General features: G+C 35.4%; 5 protein-coding genes and 1 long non-coding RNA gene across 9 annotated transcripts; 2 read left to right on the top strand and 4 right to left on the bottom strand.

Moving 5' to 3' along the window:
* Positions 1-18: 18 nt before the first annotated feature.
* LOC103958209 (pentatricopeptide repeat-containing protein At3g13160, mitochondrial-like) lies at positions 19-1,294 on the bottom strand. Its single transcript, XM_009370488.3, has one exon. It carries the CDS (start codon positions 1,277-1,279, stop codon positions 131-133), a length of 1,149 nt encoding a protein of 382 aa, XP_009368763.2. The 5' UTR covers positions 1,280-1,294; the 3' UTR covers positions 19-130.
* Positions 1,295-2,258: 964 nt separating this feature from the next.
* Positions 2,259-3,062, bottom strand: LOC125476421. Its single transcript, XR_007257735.1, has 2 exons — positions 2,921-3,062; positions 2,259-2,811 (listed from the first exon to the last, which is right to left on the bottom strand). It is a non-coding gene; the product is annotated as an uncharacterized LOC125476421 (long non-coding RNA).
* On the top strand, positions 2,805-3,997 carry LOC125476420 (transcription factor DYT1-like). Of its 2 annotated transcripts, XM_048582599.1 has the most exons (3): positions 2,805-3,061; positions 3,163-3,339; positions 3,418-3,997. In XM_048582599.1, exons 1-3 carry the CDS (start codon positions 2,882-2,884, stop codon positions 3,487-3,489), a joined length of 429 nt encoding a protein of 142 aa, XP_048438556.1. In that variant the 5' UTR covers positions 2,805-2,881; the 3' UTR covers positions 3,490-3,997. The 2 variants fall into 2 exon arrangements, with proteins under 2 accessions (XP_048438556.1, XP_048438555.1); XM_048582598.1 differs by having other exon boundaries at positions 3,163-3,997.
* On the bottom strand, positions 3,866-4,901 carry LOC103958543. Its single transcript, XM_009370852.3, is given in 3 exon segments — positions 3,866-4,117; positions 4,458-4,778; positions 4,781-4,901. Coding segments are annotated over 3 exon segments (483 nt in total). The 5' UTR covers positions 4,887-4,901; the 3' UTR covers positions 3,866-4,061.
* Positions 4,902-6,475: 1,574 nt separating this feature from the next.
* Positions 6,476-7,907, bottom strand: LOC103958632. Its single transcript, XM_009370958.3, has 2 exons — positions 7,748-7,907; positions 6,476-7,523 (listed from the first exon to the last, which is right to left on the bottom strand). The coding sequence occupies exon 2, from the start codon at positions 7,415-7,417 to the stop codon at positions 6,476-6,478; it is 942 nt and encodes a 313-aa protein (XP_009369233.1). The 5' UTR covers positions 7,418-7,523; positions 7,748-7,907.
* Positions 7,908-18,535: 10,628 nt separating this feature from the next.
* On the top strand, positions 18,536-21,215 carry LOC103958722 (transcription factor bHLH112). Of its 3 annotated transcripts, none has more exons than XM_048582590.1 (7): positions 18,536-18,701; positions 18,825-18,885; positions 19,133-19,766; positions 19,890-20,015; positions 20,143-20,208; positions 20,324-20,389; positions 20,599-21,215. In XM_048582590.1, the coding sequence occupies exons 1-7, from the start codon at positions 18,536-18,538 to the stop codon at positions 20,800-20,802; spliced, it is 1,323 nt and encodes a 440-aa protein (XP_048438547.1). In that variant the 3' UTR covers positions 20,803-21,215. The 3 variants fall into 3 exon arrangements, with proteins under 3 accessions (XP_048438547.1, XP_048438546.1, XP_048438548.1); XM_048582591.1 differs by having other exon boundaries at positions 18,546-18,701; positions 20,324-20,383; XM_048582589.1 differs by having other exon boundaries at positions 18,536-18,885.
* The last annotated feature ends 2,641 nt before the right edge of the window (positions 21,216-23,856 follow it).

The raw sequence follows: 23,856 nt of genomic DNA, 5'->3' as shown, positions 1-23,856 counted from the left end.
TATTCAAGGCTATAAAAGTGAAGAAATTATTGAAGCTTTCACGAATTTAAATAGTAAAATTTAAAGGGTCTAGCAATAAAACCACAAACGTTTCAACACGCAAAACAGAACAAAGAACAACAGAAATACATTAGTCCTCCGAAGGCAACTGCAAATTGTAACGCCGGTAAGTATTTGTGTTCCCAAGCTTCACAATCTTCTTTGCTTCATTGATTCTGGAAGCCTTAGCCAGCCCGTCCACCACAACCTGCAATAGTTCCACATCGACAAGGAGGCGCCTTTTGAAAATTTCCTCGCTGAGTTCAAAGGCAAAGTCCAAATCACCCTTCTCGCAAACAAAGGGAACAAGCATCTGGAAAGTCCATTTTTGCAGAGCACAACTACTCTTCACCAGTTCACGGTACCACTGTTTAGCTTCTTCCAATTTCCCCTCATTAACAAATCCCTTGATCAAGGCATTGAAGCTAAAAACATCAGGTTTCACTTCCTTGTTCCTCATTTCCTCGAATAACTCAACCGCCTCGTTAGTTTTCTTCTCCGAAGCCAATCCCAGCAACCTGGCATTGTAGCTCCTAACATCAGGCACAACATTCTTCTCCACCATTCGACTCCATATTTTTTCGGCTGCCAAAAACTGATTATTCACATACAACCCATTCATGATCGTGTTGAATGTGATCACATCCGGCTCAACACCCTTATTCTCCATCTCAACAAGCATTGAAACGGCCGATTCCAACGAACCCATTTCACAAAACGCTTTGACCACAGTATTATACGACACCACATCCGGCTCAATTGACAACTTCTGCGAGACCCCTCTAAAAACCTCATCAACCTTGTCGAATTTCTTGGAGTTAACACAAGCACCCAAGAGGGCATTAAAGGACAAGACGGTGCGCTCACAGCTTTTCTCAGGCATTTCGTCGAACACCTTCTCGGCATTTTCGAACATGCCAGCTTTCCCGTAAAGCGTAACCAGTCGGACAGCGAATCCCTCCGTGGAAAAGTCCGGGTACTGCTTCTGGTCCTCCAGGATCTCCTCGATCCATTTGAAACGTTTGGCGGCTGCGAGACGGCGGACGGTGTTCTCGTAAATGGGGGTTTTGGTACGGAAGCGGTAGAGCTCGGAGGACTTCTTAAACTTCTCGACGAGGCGTTTCAGGTTGCGCTCTTTGTAGAGGTCGGTGGAAATGGCGCCAATGCTGTTGGTGGTGGTGGCGGCGTTGGATTGGGTGGCGGTGCAGAAGGCGCGCTGGAGGAGGCGAGAGAACGACATCGTCTCGGAAGTGGTGGCCGCCGGGTTGTGGTTCTTTTTGTTTATACTCTTAACTCTTTGGGTTTGGGCTTGACCGCAGCCCAAAAGAAATTGAACCCGTTAAGCATATTGGACTAGGTCAAGTGATGGTTTAAGGTCAACGAACACAAAGAGAAGCCCAGTCTTTAGCCATAGAAGTTTTGGGGAAAAAGATGAACTACGAAAAAATTAGGGCTCACTTGGAATTGTTTTTGATATAGCTAAAAGCGTTTTTTTGTAAAAGAAATTTTGAAACTAATATTTAGTAAAAAGTCTGTTAATCCTAGAAAATTACTTGAAATACTTCCTACAAAAAACACATAACTAGTGTTTCTTGCATGAAACACTTTAAGTGCTTTTGAAACCTATAAATATTTTCTCTAAAAAGTTTTTCAATTATTTTAAAAACAGTTCCAAACGATCCTTTATTTGAAGATATGTACAATTTGGTTTGAATCCCGCCCCCTCTTAGTGGGCGATTTATAAAAATAAAAAAAATAGACTACAACCCCCTCTACAAGTCTTCAGAGCATTGCAGATTAACTTGCTTGGTTTTTACCTTTCCTCTGTTGGTAAAAGTAATGTGACATGAATAAGTACACGGAGCACAGCTGAGTTGCTAGACAGTATTTAGAAAGAAGGGCCTTACAAAGTAAGTGTACTCTACACTCTACAAGAAAGGAATATTGTCTGCCCTAACAAACCATCAAACGTTTATGTACTTTTTCCGGTCAACAAGACCAGCAGGCATGACATGAATATATTCAAAAACAAAAACAATCGTCTTGATTTTTGCACTCTATTTCTCATTATCCACTTTTACTCGTTTATTTAAATTTTTGGATATGATCAATTAAGGGAGAAATAAGAGTTAGAAAACAAGATAGAAGCGCATAAAGAGAAAATCAGTGTAAAAATTTCCTTCCAAAAGCAAACCTTATACACGTGTGAATGCTAAATCTTGAAATCAAGCTACTTCTTGTTCCTCTCTTTAAACTCATCCGACGGATTAAATTGAGCGATCAAGATTACTACAGTAAAAGTATATTATAAGTGTACATATTAGAACAACCCCTAACCAATTGGACGTACTACACTGAATGTCTAGGACATTTCTCTCTCCCTCTCTCTCTCTCTAGTTAGTTAGACTCTAAAAAATTCCTCTCCCTCACACACAATGGAACGATACCCTTGTGAGGACCATCTGTATGATTTCGTAACAGAAACTACTCTCTCTCTCTCTCTCTCTCTCTCACTTGTTAAAACTAACTTTGATCAAAACATATCCAGAAATATGAACTCTGTGAGTTGTGTCTTGGATGAATTATGCTTAGCAGAAGAAGAGGGCAGCGGAGGGGGAAGGATGACCTTCAAATCCAAAACTGACGGTGAATTCAAATCCAAAAATCTGTTCGCCGAGAGGAGGAGAAGGGAGAAGCTAAGTGGAAGGCTACTTGCACTACGCGCATTGGTCCCGAATATCACAAATGCAAGTACTCAAAGCCCTTGATTGCCTGCCTTAAATTGTACCAGTTTCCATTATTAACATGAGTATCTCATCTATGGTTTTTCGCCGTGTTTCAGATGAACAAAGCAACCATTGTTGAGGATGCCATCACTTACATCCAGGAGCTGCAGCAGAAAGTAAACCTCCTCAAGGACCAGATTTTTGAGATGGAAACATCACCAGAAGAAACACTGGAGCCGAACACAGAAGAAACTCATTCTGATGCAGCAGAAGAGATGAAGAAATTCGGGATTCAGGTTTCAACAACCAGCTAACAACCAAGCATATTCAATCTCTTAGGACAATTTAGGAGTTTTTTTCTGCTCATATATTTTCAATGTTGTTGCTGGTTTGGCAGACAGAGGTGAATGTGACCAAGATTGATGGGAACAAACTTTGGGTGAAGGCAGTCCTCGAGAAGAAACGAGGAGGGTTCACAAAACTGATGGGAGCCATGACCGCCTTTGGCTTCGAACTCACTGACACCAGCATCACTACCTCCAGCGGAGCAATGATGGTTTCATCCTGTGTAACGGTAAGTCCCAGCAAAAACAAAGAAAGCTGTGAAATTTTATCTGCACCAGAAGTTAATATAAATTCTAATGATTTTCAGAGATTCTCCTGCGAAACACTCGAAGCTGAGCAAACCCGGGAATTGATGCTGGAGATCATCAATGACATATAGAGCAAAATGGAGGGATCAGATCATACAATCACTTTCAAACTACAACACAACACAACTTGAAAAACAACTAACATTGTTTTCTGTTTTGATTACTTGTTAATTTCACTTGGCATATGGCAATCCAGAAGGTTCTGGAACATCATGTTTTGATCCGAGCGATATTCTAATTTAAACTAAATGAAGGTATTAATTAAAGAAATGGAAAATTGTTTGGCTGTAGCTTGACAACATAAAAGAACATAAGGGACTGCACCATCCCACGAACGTGTCAACAAAAACAAACACAAGCAAATACCACAAGACAGCCAACCAATATTGCAGGCTTGGGGACCAAGCAACTACTGAGACAAAAATATAAAGACACCAAAATTTCCAATTGAGCAAAATTCCAAAATTGCACCATTTGATTCCAAATCTTAGCCTCACTTTTCCATTCCCTTTGTTTACAATCCTAACAAGCTTCTATGAACATTCAATCTTTTTTGCGCAAAATTAAAAGAGAAAAATACCCACAAAACAAAAGGAGGAGAAAGATTAAGTGATTAACCGTCAAGTGACAAAAGATCAAATCTTCATCTCTGGGCCTGAAATCCAATCTTCCTTCCTCCTTCACTCTTCAGTGAAATGCCTGAATTGCATGGTTCTAATGTCAATTTTACCAACCTTAATGCTAAAAATTGCAATAATGCATAGGAAACAATTTCCATATACTCATTTTCTCGTTCAACGCACCCTCCTAAGATTTATTCAATTAAAACGCCACATAAAAACCGGGATGTACTTAGGAGAAAAGGGTGTGCGAAAATTACTTCCCTTCACTAATACATTGGATCAAAATATCAAATAGACAATTGGAATTCAATTGTGGGGAATAAGAATTCCCAAAGTCACATTTCATTTCAAAGATCTGTACAATTTACTGAATTTGTAGAGAGAGGAGAGAGAAAAAAGATGGGATTTTTTTGTACCTTGAGATTGAGGCTTGCAGACAGGGGGGTCTTCAAAGAGAGAGAGAGAAAGCTGCTTATGGGCAACACCAATGTCAAACAAAATCAGCCCAGAAGACGGATCGCTCACTGAGATTCCCTTCACCGGCAGCCAAAGAAAAAGCTCCTCCTGAGTCAAACCCTCCAAGCCTCTGAGCACGCCATAGCTGAGATTAGCTCTGACTATGCTTTCAAAGTAGACTCTGGTCTCAAACTTGGTCATGCACGAGCGGTCCAGATGCACCTCCAGGCGGCCCGTCTGGTCGAGATTGTATGACTTCACATTGTCCGGGAAGAGCCCGCGGGGAGGCCTTGGCTTTGGAGGAGGTTGTGGAGGGTTGATGTGGCGGTGGGAGGAAGAAGGAAGAGAAGGAGACAGAGAGTGAGCAAAGATACTGGTGTCAGAGACATTGTGCGAAGGAAGGACAGACAAAAGCTGAATGTCTAAGGTTTCACAGAAGGTTTTTATACTGAAATTTTATCGAAAATTTTTTAGTACTGTTTATTTTAACGAAAATTATATTTTTTACATCAAAATGTCAATCTCGATACTAGTTCACTTTACTCTTTATTTTATCCTTACCATTAAAATTCAAAGTTTTCAAATTCTTTTTAATAATTTTTCTTTTTATTTAAGGTTTCATTTTGGGGAAAGCTACCATGTGAAGATGTTAATGTACAAACTGAAAAAAAGGTACAATTTATTTACTAGTTTTTTCAATAAGATTTATTTACTAGTTTTTTCATTTCTTTATTTATAAGTAATATTTTACAGTAATTTATTACACAAAGTAAATGGACAGACATACCAAAAATGTGACGTGGTAAGAGTAATATTTTTTATATATTAATATTTTATTATATACATTTCGAATCATGTGATTGTCCAACCACACATACAAAATATCCTTATTCTCTCCGTATTTTGATTACACTCAACTCTCCTAGTTAGGAGAACTTTTTCAGTGTGTTAGGAACATAGCCCGGTACCAAGTGTCATAATACAAGTGATTGGAAATTATTTGATCAAGTATCCAACTATTTATATTATGACACTTGTTGTACATGAACGTATTCTCGACATACTAAAAAATCCATCCCTTGCTAGTTGTGCGTCCTTGTGTCTAGTGTCGTATACTTCCGTCAAAGACAAATAGACAAGAATCTCTCATGTTTAAGAGAGTAAAATGTGATACTTCAAGGAGGTGCACACTAGTTAATAATTTAGCGATACTTCTTTTTCTAATTAGACAAGAATATGTCATGTTTAAGAAAATTGGTGTACGTAATCATATTTCCGTACATAAACTTCATTATTCTTGTCAAAATTTTAAGGAAGATTATTTTGTTGATGCATCAAGCTGCATGATCGTTTATAAATCTTCAAATCCGACGTATGCTTTCTTGATGAACCTTTTATCATTATGTCTTCATAAGGCACACATGCTTCCATTCGATGATTTTGATCCATGCATGCTAATGGTCCTTTCCCTCCTAAGTTTGCCTGCTGATGCCTTAACTGCTGTTATTTATGTCGCCTTAACAGAGAATGTAATTAGTAACAATAATTTACTCCAAGAATTGATTAAGAACAAACACAGATTTGGAGAGTGTTTTGGAGTGCTTTTACTCCTTCGAAACGTTTTTGATATTGTTTGAAAGAAAAACTTAAAAGTATTTTTGGATTGTTAATTAAAGTCATTTATAGTGCTTTTTGGATGACACCTACCAAATGTTTTTTCATGAAACACTATTTTTTAGTAAAAATTTCTTTGTGCTAGCTTCTAACAAAAACGCTTTCATTAAAAACACTTCCAAAAACAAAAGTGCGTACCACTTCACAAATAAGCACTTCCAAATAAGCTTTTATTAAGAATGCTTTGTCCAACATCATTATTCATTCTTACAAGCAAAGATTCTGACTTGAAAAAGTTGTGGGTAACAAGAAGACAGAGTTATTACAATCTCCAAATTAATATCTTCAGTTTATCCAATCCTGCCTATTGTAAATAGTTGCTTCCTTCATCCCTTATTTCTCCATACGGATTTGAGCTTCCGAAAAGATAATCTGCAGTTCCTTTCCATGGATTCCTATATCTTCCTTGACCACTACCAAATTCATAGCAAGAATCAGCATTTCCATTGCCTCTCTTAAAATCACGAGCCAGGCAAGGCCAATACCCAAACAAACTCTCACAAATATCCATGGCCTCCAGTCCATATCCACTAGGAACTTGATTATACACTTGCTGCTCATGTTCATAACTACCCTGCACAACTTCTTCACTTTCCTCAACTTGATTTGGCTGATCTTCTATCCTCTCTTGGTGCTGCTTCTCTTCTTCAACCGCCTGCATCGGTTGGCTTCCGTTGATGGGTTTTGGTGCTTGCTCAGAGGGTTCTTGCTTACCACTCCACGGCACGATAGAGCCATCAGTGACACCTTCTAAAGAGGTGGGACTTAGGGCAGCAGGCCCAGAAGAACGAGGATAACAAGTTTCAAGTGAAGGCGAAAGGGGCTTTCCGTAAGTTTGAGCAATATCAAATCCCCCACCATAAGGCGTAGGATCATACTCTTCAAATTCAAGCTCATTAGACTTGGATGAAACGGAATAAGATATCATAAACTGAGTCGCTTCAGCATCATAACTCGGGTTATAAACATTTGGGTAGTAATTGATGGATAGAGGTTTTGTGTAAGAATTTTGACAAGCATAATAATATTGAGATGGAGTTGGATCATACTGAAACAAGTTTTGGGTGGGGGGCTCATGGCTAGAATAATAATACGAGTTTTGGGTGGGGGGCTCATGGCTTGAATAATAATAAGATGTTGGTCCTTGATCTAGAGAAGCATGATGATCATGAATATCAGCATAAGGGGTTAAACTATACTCACCAAGATCACCAGCCTCATAGTAGTTGGAGCTGTAGAATGCCATTTATGAATCAATCGACACGATCCGCAGACGATTTTCTCTCCCTTGATGGATTCCAGATGTTCTAGGATTCGTGTTTTCCGCAACTTCAGAGGAATTACACTGAATTCTACAACATCAAAGTGAACCCTAATATTACAATTGCTTGTGATTCCTATCTATCTTCTAACTGAATTCCCATACACACAAATCTTATCCAGTTGTGAAGAAAATGTGCGCCTCACCGACTCATGTGCAAGAAAAAGGAAAGGTGGGTTCACTTATGAGAGAGATCAACATGTGAAGAGGACGAAGGATTAAGGATTTCATAAACATATGATTAGAGAGGATTACCTTTGCCAGAAAGTGGATTGAGATGTGACTGAAAAGGAATCCCGAGAAATTTCGCTTGAAAGATGATGAGATTCAACAAATTTTCTGCCCTTTTTATATTTTTTATATTTGTTCGGTTGCATAATTTCCTTTGCTTAGGAAGGTGGCAAGTGTATAAAGTCATGGCAGCATGTGCCGATTGCACTCTGGTCTAGAGCTGTTGGCTTGTCAATGTCATATTGGTCCCAACTAGAAGAATTGGGCACATTAGACGCTACTTGTGCTTGACGTTTGACACCGAAACCCTTGGATTGGATAATGGCATGGTTGCCACTTGTCAGAATAGTGCAAGTGCAAGTGCAATTAATTAGGGAACGATTTTATTAAGAGAAATTATATTTGAACCGTATATCTTATCTTTACACCCAACTTAAAAACTTATTTAATAAAATTTCAAATGTGCCCTGAAATAAATAGAAAGAATTTCAAAACATTAGAACTTGTATATGCTCCAGCCAACCCCGTCGGGAAAACACAAAGGGAGGCTTTCACGCTCCCCGACAAGCCACGACATCCCTTTTTTTCCTAGTTTTGATTTACTTTTCAGTGCATATTCCAAATAGATAATGATTTTGTTTTCAACATAATGTATCGAATAGCTGACTATTGATTTAGGGATGTTCTTTTCTCAGTTGTGATTTTGAATCTCACACAATCAGCAACTATAAGAAAGAAAAAGCATCGGTCGAACATTAGAGAGAGGGAGGTGGTGGAAGATGTCGTTTGAACTATCACCCACATGTCATTTGGCTAATGTTGAGTTTTTTTAATTAACTAATTAAGGCTCATTGTGTTCTTTTTTCATTTATCGAAAAACTAATAACATGTTTACCAACTTAGAACGAGAAATGTATTGGATTAAAAAATAGATGTAAAATTGCATGCTTTCTCATTCCTTATATCAGGAAAATTTCCAAGTAAACGTGTCATATCAAATAATTTTTGCTGAATATAATCTCTAGTCTTTGATTTGTTATGGTTATGGGAAGAATTAAGATATTGTCCAATTTTTTGCGAGATCGACAGGACAATGGGCCTACAGAAAAACCATCAACCCATATATAATATAAACTGGGTCAGAAAAAGGAAAATGCAACTCAAACCAACTAAAAAACCCCCAACTTCTTTTGGGTTGAACCAAACCAGGTTCCAAATTGTGGCCTAAACCCCAAGGGGAGCCCAAGGCATTGAATTCAACCATGCAAGGTCTGACCTTGGTTGCTTGACTTCTTCCTCACAATTGACTTAATATAATAGGTTCCAAATCTGAGAGGATCTTTGTGAAGGAAACAAGTATGAATTATCAACTATTGCAACTGCCTTTACGTATTTGGTACATGATTTTCTGAGTACTTACAAGATTAGGTGCATATTACATCACTAATGTTGTCGAATACAGTTGAAGAAAAAGCCTAACCGAATACGTCAATGACATTTTTATCTCCCAGACTTACGAGTCTAAGGGATGTATTTTGTGATATTTAAAATTAAAACAAATGGCCTCTAATTTTATTGATTATTATTTTTCCAAATCTTATAAGTAATAGTAGGTTCAACAAAACTTGTTTATTTTAATGCAAGGACAAGAACATAGGAAGGTACGTAAAACAGATAAACCTTTGTTTATAAGATTGGGTTGTTTTTCTAGTTTATGTATACATTTAAGTAAAGAAATTGGTTAATTTTGAACCTTTATGGAGATGTTGATTCGGATTTATGACCTAATTTAAAAGTGAAAAGAGAAGTCCCACGAAACTAATATCACTTTGTGTTGAGAATCTCACGTTTGATCAAAATTGACAAAACAAATTTCAATATATTATACAAGTCTATTCCTAAATACATCGAGGTTTATTAGGATAAAATCTCACTCTTGATGGGCTAACGGGTGATTAAGTGTTGAATCATACATATGGTATGAAATTTGGCAATTCGTCTATAAAAAAAAATACTGATCCGTCTAGGACAAGGGGTTTATCACATATTTTAATTTCCTTAATAAAACTAGCATAAATGACAATGTTGTCTCGTCTTATTCCCCATGCATAATTGTCTCTTAGCTGTTGTATATATGTGTAACCCTCTTGATATTTAGTACTTTTATATCATGATATGTATAGGGCAATTGACTTAACCATCCAACTTCTTCTGTTCTCCACCAGCTACGTACAGAAGCGGCAACTTTTGCCATAATTATATGTGAATCTTCTGTACTGTTAGTTTTAGAGCAACCTAATCTTGAGATCAATTGTCAGCTCTCTCACGGTCATGCTTGTGATGTGGGTTACACATTTTATACATAAAACTTAGATTTGAGAAACCATGCATGACCTCAGATAAGGGACAAGAAAGAGAAAATCAAGAAGAAATGTATATATTTTTGTTACTTTTGAAGAAAGAAAAGAGAGTGAGAAAATGTTCATTCGTTGTGCCAAAATATTTCTTTAACAATTATGACATTAGAGAAAGAAACAGAAAGAGCAGGTCCAACCCATCTCTCAACTCCAATTTAATTACCACCATGAAAGCAACAAAAACTACTTCCTCATGTAACTTTTAAGTCCATTGAGATATATTCCAAGTCCTTTGATAAATTACAAGAAAGTTGACTAGTTTAAGAATTTTATGTATCATGCACAATCACAATCACAATCACAATGTACATGTATGATATCATATGTACGAGACGGTCATCTATTGACCCACATCTTGTAATCAGCCCTATAAATTTAGAATCATGTATTATTTGGACACATATACCTTATTCAGAGATTACTTCTACTCATAAGTACTTTTGCTAGAATTTTTATTAAAAATACGTTGAAAGTTTACTGAAATTCCAACTACTAGTAATCTAAGACACACTACTTGAAAGTGCTTCTTGAAGAAAAGCAATCAAAATTGAGAAAGATCTAAAGGCTAGTAAAAGGAACTATATAGGATACATTTTGTCATTTGAGAAACCTAGGATACATTATTACAAACATGAATGATGAGCTCTACTCTACATCTACATGAAATGGACTCTACATGCTTTTAATCAGTTTAAGACGTAAAAAAGAGCATAATGAGCTGGGGATATTGAAAGATTTGCTTGAAGAGCATGGGACAGGGTATGACACATATTTCAATCAATGTCCCAGTTAATTAAACCAAGCGAGGATCCTCACCAAATCCTCTTTGTGAGGATCCCGGGAATCCTTCAATCACATCCGTTCATTGTATATCGTGCAGCCAGTTTTTGTCAGATACTGTTTATATTCAATTTTAAATAAAAAAATTTACAATAGTTTATGACCGTGCGATGTACGATAAACGGATATGATTGAAGGATCCAATAAGAATCCTCCTGGAATTAAACCTACATATTAGATTAGACTTAAGAATTTTTCTTAATTAAAGGGTTTAGTAGATGTGGGACCTAATGATCGATGACTAAAGGAATGTTTTTATCTAACATATCCATGTCAACCTCATCACACCACACGAAGGAGGGCCGAAGGGGGAGGACTAACTTGGTAACGTTTCATATATTGGAGGTCAACAAAGCTAATGATTAATGACTTGTCATTCTTTGGAGTGTAGGAGCCTCCTCTTTGGTGGAAAATGTAGTAGAAATTAGTTGAATTAGACTCGTGGAAGTCAATCTTGAGAGAGATGGCTATTGAGAGGGAACAAAACCTTATTTAGAATATAATTGCATTTTGGGTAATTAGAGAGAGAGAGAGAGAGAGAGTAGGTGAAGACAAAAAAGATTAGAACAAGTAGACACAACAGCTGTCCGATTAATCAAAATGATAAATTAAAGAAGTAGTAGGACTGCACGAAAAAGCAAATTTTAGAGCTTTAATTTTGCACTTTAATCATTTTTCAGTTGAACATGCCTTATCCCCATAGATGAATACAAATTAATATGCTTAGTTGCTCACTAAGATAAACATAATGTATTATTGCCTGTCTATAAATACCATTAGCTCATCCAATTCCCATTAAACTACCATAACCACTGCTATTGCCTTGCTTTTTCATATCATATTTAATAGGATTTCTTGTTAGTAATAACGGCAATCAAAACTAGATTAACTGACAGGATACGATACAAAAACACCATTATATGTGGACAAATTTATCTGCTCCTGGGCCGTCACTCTGCTGCGTCTGGCCCGTCTTTAGGCACCACAGCCTTCGACCACTCATTGCAAGGGCAAGAGAGGCAAAGGTACTAGGGTTCATGCTCGAAACAAAGTTTAAGTCCCTCACTTTCATTATATCGATGTGGACTGCCTCATGAAATAGGAATAGAGCTTTTCTACAGACATTTGAAACAAGAAAATAAAATAAATGCAAACAAGAAAAAAGAAAGAATGGACGGCTCTCACTATGGTGCGTGTTTAACTTAGTTTGGGGTTGACTATAAGGATACTTAGCTAGACAAACACGTTTGATTTACAACACATATGGTCCACTACCTTAGATTGGACATAAAAATCACATGGTCAACTGGTGGCTACTCGAACTCGTATTGTTTTTTTTTAATTAAAAAAACAAAACAGAAAAACCATCACTGATCAATTTCTCATTTTTCCATCTTGTTCTCATTTGTCTTGTTAATATCATTTTTATTAGGCATGCCACTTAATGGCGACTATTCCAAGGACCGTGCAATTTGGGTTGTTCAAGAGAGAGAGAGAGAGAGATATTTGGACATTGGAGAAAGAGATTGTGTGTAAGGTGGGTCAGTGGAATGGATTAATAAGAATTGCATGATTTAGATTGAACAATTTGGATTATTCGGTTCACGAACTCCGGAGTGTGAGTTCTTGAGAGGATCTCAATCTGCTATTCTTACTACATGTGAATTCATTTTGTGCACACCTCAAGACTTGCTCAGCATGACATCATTAATTTCGTTATACAATTGCATAGTCGATACCAATATGAAATAGTAAATTATCACCAGTGCTAGCTAAGGTTAAATAATCACTTAATTTCATATTATTGCATGTATGAGAGAATGTTGAAGATCATACACGCATTATGATTATAATAAACTTAGGAACATATCGAAATAATTACGGTCCTCTTTTTATGTTTGAGATAACCCAATTAGTGCACGCGCCTATAATAATAGATGCAACTTAGTGCAATGATCGCAATTAATTGCATAACATATATAATTAATTAATATTAAGCAATTAGTTATAAGAACAAAGATGAACAAAACCATTCGGCGGTGTGGTAGGGAGTCACAAGGCGTGACATGAGCATGAGGGTCCAACCAAAGTGGTCAGTTTTTGGGAGGAACATTTCTGAATGCATAAAAATACAAGAAGAAGATCCAAAAGTTGGATGGCTGTGACCTAATTTCCTTTTCTTTATCAAGACAAAAAAGAAAGCGAGTATATCGTGTCTTTCTCTCAAGTGCAGAGGCGACTCTTCTCTTATCCCATGCCATTAATTAGGGTAATGACTTTTAAGGTATAAGAGAAAGTATTTTTAATGCAACATCTTGTGCCAAAAAACACGTAAGAAAGTAAACATTTTGTAATTAGTACTCGGTAAAAATTTGACATAACTATCAAGACTAGTGGTCGATACTATTTGACATAATTAACTTCTAATAGTAGCAAAAGATTTAAGACTCGTTTGAAAGTTATTTTAAAAACACCAAAAATTGATTCTAAAAATATTTTTAACAAAATTTTTTTCGATCATTTTAAAAGCTTCCAAACAAGCTCTTATAATTTAACTATAGAATGTTTATCTTTATACTTGTAATACTGTGTTCAAATCTTCTCTCCCTAGATCGCTTAATCTGGCCTCCTAATTAATTCACATTTCTAATTGTCCTGCGGGATTACCATGGTTTTTCTTCTACTTTTCCCTCTATTTTGCAGGACGACCACGTTTTGGATAATGGATTATTTAATGAACAAGGATGCCGCCCATGATTTGGTTATGAGATTGGACGGCTGTGATTGGATGAGAGGTGGGCGGTCTGGCTGGCTTCGTCGTGTTAGCTACGAGAAATGACAAAAATTGAAGGAAAACCCGTCCCTCAAATCTCAGGGCCATTTGACTGTTGTCGAGCTTAGCCAAAGTTTGAGAGGCCCCAGTGTCGACGCACGCGTGCCTGCCCCAATGGGCCCCCGGTTGACTCATTTTGCTTCTCAAAGGATAAGTCATAATCATGCTTTACAAGTTAAATACTCTCTAATTTAAATCAAACAAGTCATATCTGTAATTCACTTGAATCCTTTTTTTTCTGCTGGAGTTTTTTATTAGCAGTTCGAAGATATTCTTTTATATCCTCTTTTTCGGATCCCTTTATTAATTCTTTTGGTCGATTTTTTAAAAAGTTTTTTTGAGAATATTTCATTGAGCATAGTAATCTTGGTAGGTTAAATAGTTAGTTGGGGGAGAGTAATTGGTAGAGTTCAAACCAGAAGCTTTTTTGAGAATATTTTTTTAGTACAATGATAGTGTTAATGTGTTAAATAGTTAGTTGGAGAAGAGTAATCGGTAAAGTTCGAACCCGAACCAAAATGCATATGCATGATTAATTTTCACCACTGCTATACACAAATTGGGATGCACATTTTTGTATCATTTCATTAAAAAAAACAAATTATTCCACACGTGTGCCGAAGCTGACAATTTTGTATGATCAGTATGTGTCAAAATATATTTGCTAATTCCTTACATCATTATTAAGGAAAGCAGTTGCAGAAACTCATGGATCTGACCTAACACTCCTTTTAAGCTCCATGTATAATTGCAGTCAACCATTTTCTTATTATTTTTTGTGAAGAATTAGGTGAACATACATAGTCACTAACATCTGAATGAAATGTCAAAAAATATGGGCTGTAAGAACGCGTTTTGCTTAGTTGAGAATGAAAACTCGTCCCTGCACGCCCATTTGCCCTAATTGACCGCCATCAAGAATATTTATGGGGTTTCTTTATTTTAATCCTTGATAAAGATTGAAATTCAATTAAAACCTTATGTTAGGTTATATATTCATTATATTCCCTTGACTATATTTCCATGTCAGCATAAATACTAAAATTCATATATTTTTTTTAAAGATTTAATCTTTTTTTTGTTCCCATAATGCCCATATTAAATATTTGGTTTTATTTTGCTCCATATTGTTTGGCATTGATTATTGTTTGACTTTCTCAAACAATAAATATACCTCATCTAGACGTCCAAAAAACTATTAGTGATACGTTACAAGAATTAAACAAATACCTAATTCAAATTATTCATTATCATCATCCAAAGCATAGAGGAAATAAAAATACCCAAATCATATATTATACAAAATCGAATGCACTTAAATCATGTCCTAATGTACTTAAATCATAGTACGTAGTCGAATGTACATAAATCATAGTACCAAGTTGAATGCACGTAAACTATGGTACCTACTACAATGCACCTAAATCACAGTATCTAGTTGAATGCACCTAAATATGTTATCTATTTGAATGCACCTACATCATAGTACCTACACGAATGCACTCAAATCATAGTACCTACATGAATGCAGTAAACGAATGCACCTAAATATGTAATCATAGTAGGTGCATTCGACTAAATCATAGTATGATTACATATTTAGGTGCATATGTAAATATTTAATCATAGTAGGTGCACCTACATATATGTAATCATACTAGATACTGTAATCATAGTACCGCATATGTAAATATGTAATCATAGTGGGTGCACCTTAAATCATAGGATCTAGTCAAATGCGCTTAAATATTTGTAACTTAGGTTCCATGGTAAAAAAATAGTGATGGCATTACAAATACTATATACATAGCCCTCTTAATTTTAGAAAATGAATTACTAATTTCTAAAATATAAACTAAAATCAGTTTGAAATTGGAATGAGAATAAAAAAAACTACTGCAAAGTATCATGATATACATTATACATCCTAAAAAAAAAAAGCTATAATAAATGACGTCCTATGATTGTTAACAAAAAAAAAAAAAAAAAAAAAACATCTTCGTTACAAACATTCACAAAAGGGTATAATTGGAAGAATAAAACATAAACCAACAAAGAAATAAATGACAACCTAATGTGAAATTATGTAGGCTGACGTGGTTATTTGGTCAAGGACTTAATTCAATTATTAATCTTGCATACGGTATTATTCTAAACTAAATCTTTTTCAAAGATTAATATCTAGTTTCCTAAATATTTATTCATTCTATATAAATGTGGTCCTTGCTAATCGGTTCTAGTCTAAAAGCCCAAGTGTTTCTTTCTCCTTGTACTGTACATGCATGGTGACGATCAGCCACAAATTTGATGCTCTTCTTACTTAAATTTTCAAAGGGATCCGAATTTAGAAATATCAGACTCCTACTGTGGAAAATTGGAGCAGCAGCTAGATTATTTGTCAAGTCAACTGCGCTTACTGAATTAACCACCACAGTATAAAGAGTAGCTAGTGTTGTAGAGCTAGCCTTCTTGAGGTGCTAGTGTTATAGAGCTAGCCTTCTTCTCCCGTAACTTCCCAAAGTCCCCAACTTGCTGGCTTAAAATCCTAACCCTTTTGATCTTTGTGGTGAGATAAGCATGCATGATTGCATTCGGTATTTTTGGTGGTTACATAAACTTCTGATTCAACATTGTTGGAGCTATCTAATACAGCGTTAGAATGACAAATTTACCATCGAAATTTAAGAGATAAGATTGATGATCATTTGGCCTAGTGATATTCAGTACTAAAAGAGGTCTTGAAGTTTGTTAGAATAGGAAAAAAGATTTGATGAAAGGAAGAAGCCTAAATTTTAAAGATTTCATACCATGAAAATATTAAGTTATTTTGAAAATAAGCATACACAACACACCATTTTCCTACACAAGGCGCTAGGCAAATATGGTGTGCTGCGCAAATTACAGTCGCTAGGTTTGCTTTGTCATATGTCAATTTCTTCGAGCCTTTTTATATTAGCATTCTACAAAATGTTGAATGCACCACATATTAAAATTTAATATTAAATAACTTATTTACCCTATTATGCAATGATAATTTTGACCTTATCAAGTAAAAAAAAAAAAAAATCTAATTACACTTCAAATCACTTTTAACGTATTATTTATCTAATTTAATGATCAAAATCTCTCTGACACTCCATTGTTGAACAAAACCCTAACCAATGAAACTACAAATATGTTGATTGAGAAAAATTATTTTTGATGAATGAAACACGAAATCGATGTTTCGGAAGTTTCAAATGAGGTAAGACTTCAAATTTTTTATTGTTTTAGTGATTTTGACAACATCGATAATTATTTAATCTTACTTTTGCTACGTTATTCAAGCTTCTATGTTCGTATTCATGTTTTAGGGATCACAAGGATTACATGAAGAATTAAACATCTAAAATGACCACCAAATATTAAAAACAGACGACATTAATTTTAATGGTGAATTGAAAACAATCCACATATGCTTTAAATCCTAGGCGGCATATTTTGTCAAAATTCCAGTTGGCATTTTTTGTCCAAATCAAAAGCTTTATAAGATTTGAGAAATGTGGGATTATAGAAAATATGGGGTGCATGTAGAAAATGTAAGGTGTATATTGAGAATGTGAGGTGTGAGGGTATTATGGGGAATTATGTGGGGTGTATTAAGATAATTTTTCATTGAAAAAGCAAATATGGGATGTATTAAGTATGTAGAGTTTATTCAACAATTTGTGGAATGTTAATATAATAAGCCTTCTTTAGATTGAAGTAGTTTGAGATGTCCCTGATCATCATTTTAAACGCTCTTTTATATGGAGATTATAATCAAGTCAAGCAAGTACTTTGTTTTGAATTTAGTTAAACAGTAAACTACTCATCATCCTACATTGAAGATGCGAATAAAAATGCAAAATTACAAGTGCCACATTACATTTGTTGAGGATCAAATAGTATATGAAGACTCTGAACGTCACTCGCCCCTTGCGATGTCGTGGGATTAGAAATTCGAAACATAGAAGCGTAACCTAATAACCCATAATCATTTATACGTGGTCCGGTAGTCCCCCATGGGTCCTAATCTTGAGATTTTAATACTAGGGCTTGGACTTTTCCATTATTATTCTAAGACCCTGATCTGAATTCAACCGTCTGATTTCAACACAGACCATTTAAAAAGAAGCAAGTTATTCGTCTAAAACAGTGAGGTGGTGGTCAGATCAAACCCCATCATCATCATCATCATTCATCCCTTTATTCACAAGCATCACCATAAGAATTTTCCACACAAAAATAATATATAAAATATAGAATAAAATAACTCTAAAAAAATGAAAGGCAAGAGACGAGGGCATAAAAAACATATGGATACAATATAATAAATAACAATAAATTCAAAGCTAAAAGAAAAAGCAAAGAAAATTCGATTCAGAACGCTCTCTCTCATTTGTCCAATCATCTCCCTTCAAAAAATGTCAACCGGATTCCCGTAAAATAATTTGCATCTACTATCCCCTAAGGCCCTAACCGTATGAGATATATACTTTTACAAATTGCAACTTTGCAAAGCTCACATAACCATATTTCATATTTCCTTACTGTGTGTGTGTGTGTGTGTATATTTATAGCCCCTCCCTCTCACTCTTATATGATCAATACTTCTACTTCATGAGACCTCAAACCAAGAGGCAAATTAAGAACAAGGGACAAAGGTGACCGAAGCGTTATACTTTTGAGCTGAATACTACTATGGCGGAGGAGTTTCAGGCCAGGATTTGTGGCGGCAACTCATGGTGGAGTTCATCGAGACACGTGCTGGCGGCATCACCGTGTTCTGTGGGTTTTAATGATCATATGGGGGGCTTCGGCTACCCCAACGACATGGTGGACATCAAGGCAACAAGGTCTTCCTGCGGTGAGATTAATAACTTGGTTTCTGATGACCATGACGGTGGTGATCATAGTAATTCTATTGCTAATTTTGATCAATATCAAGATGTTCAAAAGCCTGATCATGATTCCACCTTGCAAATGATAGGTTTTGGTCTTTCATCATCGTTATCTTCAACACCCTCAGATTTCAACCAAGCTTTGCTCCTGTAAGTTCGTTTAATTCATTTGCTAGCTAAATAGCTACTTTTCTTAATTAGTTGAAATCCATGCATGAGAAAACCCTTAATTATTTAGTCTTAGTTCTATTCATTGATTTAGGGAAAAAAAATCAATATGATATGAACTTTAATGATTGGGAAATTGAATTCATATATAGTACTAATTAGCTTTATGTGGAAATTGAATTTTATATCAACATCACTGACTTTTATCATCTTAATTATCTTGCTGTAGTCGCAGTGGTAGTGGAAGAGGTGAGAGCAATTTTCATAATTCTATGCTCCAAGAAGATATGGGTATGAACACCAAGTTGAACACCGGCGCCCTAGGCGATGAAGAATCATCTTCTCTCATAAATGTTTTCAAGCCCATGAATCAAGATTTCTCTTTAGACCAATTAGGTTCACCATCGTCTTCTGGCTTTCCTATAAGCTCATCGTCATCAGCTGCTAATTCTTACGGCTTCTCCTCAGCCTTAATGTTGCAAACTCTATTTGATTCTGAACCAGTACCTCAAACCCAACCCCAACAATCAGTTTTCAACAACAATCAGTTTTCAAATGGCTCGTTATTATCATCTTCTCCTACTAGTAATTGTTGGCCGCCGAGATACTCTCCAAACAGTTGCCTAAGACCCTCAGCGCTTCCAAAGCAGTTACAACCTGTTGTTGGTGGTGGCAGTAGCTTGCACTTTTCCAATAACATTAGTACACCCTTCTGGAACGCCCCCGCTCCTGCGGCTTTAAATCAAGACAATACTATTCGATCTAGTAATGATCTGTTTTCCTCCTCACAAGCACAGTATACAACACCTTCTCTGTCACCTTTTCATGAAAAGAAACCCAATTCCAACAACTTTACCACCAAGGTAAGTAATGAACCTTACAGTTTACCTATTCAACATATAGCTAGCTAGCTAGGGTTTATGACCATATGTATGACAAAAGGGTTTGAGACTAACAATTTAGATGTTGAAATTTCGAAATTTCAGGCCAATACTAATGGAGGTGTCCAAGATTCAAGCTCCTCTGTTGTAAAGAAAAGTAGCAGCAGCGCCTGTGAACCTGTATTCAAAAGAGCTCGAATTGAAACACCTTCACCCTTACCGACTTTTAAGGTACGACACACATATCTAATCAAAAGTTTTTGGCAGCAGCCATCGATTGATGAGCTAGCAAGCTTTTTCTTTGTCAAAGTGATTTTTAAAATTTTAATTAAAGCTTGATTAATTTGTTATTGATTAGGTTCGGAAAGAGAAGCTTGGGGATCGGATCACCGCCCTCCAGCAATTGGTTTCACCTTTCGGAAAGGTAGAGTTTTGTTGTTTTCTTCTTTACTTTTTCAAGAAAAAAAACACTTTACTAATTTACTAAATAGAGGAATTCATCAAACTTACCTTGAATCCTTTTTATTTTTCTTTTTCAGACTGATACAGCTTCTGTCCTCCACGAAGCTATTGAGTACATCAAATTCCTCCACGATCAAGTCAGTGTACGTTCCTTTTAGTAACTCTATTTTTTTTTTTTTCGGGTTTAGACTTGTTAAATTAAGAAACCCTAGTTGCCTACAGAAACAAAATAAGTAATTGATTAATTTGTTTTCTGGGTTGTTCTTCAAAAAGAAGGTAGACCTAATGAAATTCTTTATACAAGTCTGGACTTAGTTCTGATATATAAGATTTTCTTTATGTAATATTTCAGGTTTTAAGTACTCCATATATGAAAAATGGAGCTCCCATGCAACAGCAACAGGGTACTGATAAAATGGAGGAGGCCTCGGAAGGAGCACAACAAGATCTACAAAGCCTAGGACTCTGTTTGGTTCCAATTTCAAGCACATTCCCGGTTGCTAATGAGACCACAGCTGATTTTTGGACACCATCATTTGGAGCAACTTTCAGGTGATCAGAAGAGAAGAGCTGAGGAAGCCAAGGCCTAATAATATAATAGAAGCCAAATTGGTAAGGGTCGACAGACTAAAGTCCATACTGAGCCAACTGCTAGCAGGACTAATGATCGATGTACGGCTAGCAAGCGATTAAATATTATAGACCATTTCAATTTTTATGTAAAACTAATTAATATAAGTTATTAGTTAGGAGATGGGTTTGGAACAGGAACAGGTGCTAAATTTAGCGGAAGTTGATATTATATTAGGGTTTAGGGATATTAAGTTGTTGACAACAGCTGAATTTAGCAGATGGGGTGTAAAGAGCTGCCTTTTGTTCCTGTTCATGTATGTTGAGGGTTGGCACCACCACCTTTCCATTATCTCAGAGAAGAGAAAACTAAATAGATTTAAAGCGATTTGAATTGTAGTTAATTGATTTATATAATGTATATATATATATGTATATATTGTTGATTGTTGTAAGAACAGGAGGGAAAGATGTGTGAGTGGAGGTTATTGGATTGGCGTTTTCGCTTTTTCAATTTGTTTAATTTATATGTTTGGAATGTGGTAGTGGGAAGTCAGAGGGCGGCCCACTGTGCCTGTTTTTAGGGTTTCTGGTGAATCTGGTCATGGGTCATGAGAAAGAGAGAGTGAGAAAGATAGAAAGATAGTGCATGCGCGAGTGCATGTATTTGCGCGTGTAAAACATCAACCCTAACAATTTATTTATTTTGGGTGAAAATCAACCCTAACATTAATATATGTTTTTATCCTTCAATTTCTTCCTATGGAATGGCCAAGCAATTATAAGGTTCGTCCATTAAACATGTAAAGAAAAATTAGTTGAAATGATGAATTTATAAATTTTAATAGTTGGCATAATCAGTTTGTTTTTTCGTATTTGACCTATATGTTTTTAATATTTTGATAGATATGATGTTTGTATTTAATCCATATATCATCAATATGATCTATAAGTCATCAATATTTGATTTTGATGAGTTTATCAATTAAAATTTGTAAAATAATTATTTCAGTTAATTTTCTTATATTATATGTAGCGTAACACCTCATACATGCATGCATGCATGTTTGTGAAGAAATACATTATGTGTTGATTAGGTTGTGAACCTGAATCATCAATTATTTGCTTGGCAATATAAACGTATGTTTGGTAAAATAACGTTATCCTCTAGTGTTGATTATTATTATTATTATTATTATTATTTTTTGAAAAAAATGCTGATTATCTTTTAACTTCTACGATTCCATAATCTATACTAGCATTTACCTACACAATTGTGTGTATGAACACATTTTTGTAGCAAATGAGAAGGAGAGGGAGAGAGAGAGAACGTGGGGGAGTGGGAGGTTTTTTTTTTTTTTTTTGGGTTTTTTATTTTTATTTTTAATATTGGAAATATTTTAACATCATCAGTAAGTGAGGCTTCAATAAAAAGCAGTAAAATTTAGACCTGTAAAATTAAATTATTGTCCATAATTTTTTTTTTGTGTAATAGAAGACTAATTTGTCTTTTCATCATCTTTTTGTTGACAAAGAGAATTTTATTAATTAGTAAATTAGTAGATATAATATTAATTATATCCTTGGTGGCAACTAGAACCAGCAGCTTCCCTTTGATTTAATTATTCTTTTTTTTCTTTTTCTTTTTTTTTTTTTTTTTTTGGTGTTTGTTTATGTATTGGAACTTTTGTCATAGCATGGCTGCATGGGGTTAAAGTTTTCCACACTTTTCCCAACACGAACAGTGCAGATGTAACACTATATATGTGCTGTTACTTTCAGAATTATGGCTCATCATTTGCAATCTAAACGACATATTTGATAATATCAAATATTAACCTAATATGTACAAAACTCCTGATCAACTATAGTCAATAGAGCTTACAAACTTGTGCTGTCCAGTAAACACGAATTATATTGGTTAACTCCATATATATATATATATATAGTGGCGAAGTAACATAGAGACGAAGAGAGGCGTTTGCCCCCTCCTCTTGTCAGAAATTAAGCCTAAAAACGGTGATTCTGCCCCTCTAGTTATGTCGGAAGTTATGGTTGTTTGACCTGCTTTGTAGTTTTTGGATTCCTGCTGCACTTTACTTTTTTTTTTTCCTGAAAAATCCTTAACCATACGGTGCGTTTCAATTAGTCGATTAAAAGAAAATAATTGAAGTGGGGACCAATGGTCCCCGTTACCTCTGCCTTCACACGTCCCCCATTCCCTTTTTAAAACCAATAAAAAAGTAAAGGTTTTCATGTTTTATTTTTTCTTAATTTCTTAATTTATATTATAACGAACACAAATTGATTAGTTAATACAAAATTTTGTTTCATTAATATAGAATCATAGAGTAATACACTACTATAGTTATTGATTATTGATTATAGATATGAATCGTATAAATGATTATTGATGAATGAAATTGTTTTTTAAGGTAAAAATTGAATTCTTGATTCTTGATTAATTGAATTGAATTTTGGTATATTGAATAATTCATATGATTATTGGTATTGATTAATTGAATTTTTGGTTTAATTAGTTAGTAGTCATATGGTATATTTGACTCTAGGATTAAGAATCTAAGACTAGGAGGAATTAGTGATCTTGCAAAGGAGTTGATAAATATCGGGAGGTGTGCAAGCTATATGATAGCGTATAAGCTTCTTACATTGGTTTCGGTGTTACCGGCTGCAACTGCTTCAGTTGAGAGAGTTTTTTCTGCCATAATGTTGTGAAAACACCATTGCGTACAAAATGGGAGATCAATGATTGAGTAATAGCATGATTGTTTATATTGAGAGAGATGTATTTGCTTTTATTGATAACAAGTTTATTATGTGACATTTTTATGACATGAAATCTCGCTGGCAACAATTGAAATTTGTTTGTATTGATAAATTATGGAAGACAATACTATTTAAAAGGATTTGGTTGTTGCCATTTTTTTAACCTTACACTCTTTTAAGTTCGCCCCTCCTCCCAACAATTCCTAGTTTCGTCACTGTATATATATGCTATAACTTCCAAAAAGATCCATAC

Source organism: the organism of the source record quoted next, unplaced genomic scaffold (genome assembly GCF_019419815.1).
Source record: "Pyrus x bretschneideri cultivar Hongxiangsu unplaced genomic scaffold, Pyrus_bretschneideri_v1 Contig19, whole genome shotgun sequence".
NCBI classification, from domain to species: domain Eukaryota; kingdom Viridiplantae; phylum Streptophyta; class Magnoliopsida; order Rosales; family Rosaceae; genus Pyrus; species Pyrus x bretschneideri.
This window is presented reverse-complemented; position numbering and strand designations above follow the sequence as displayed.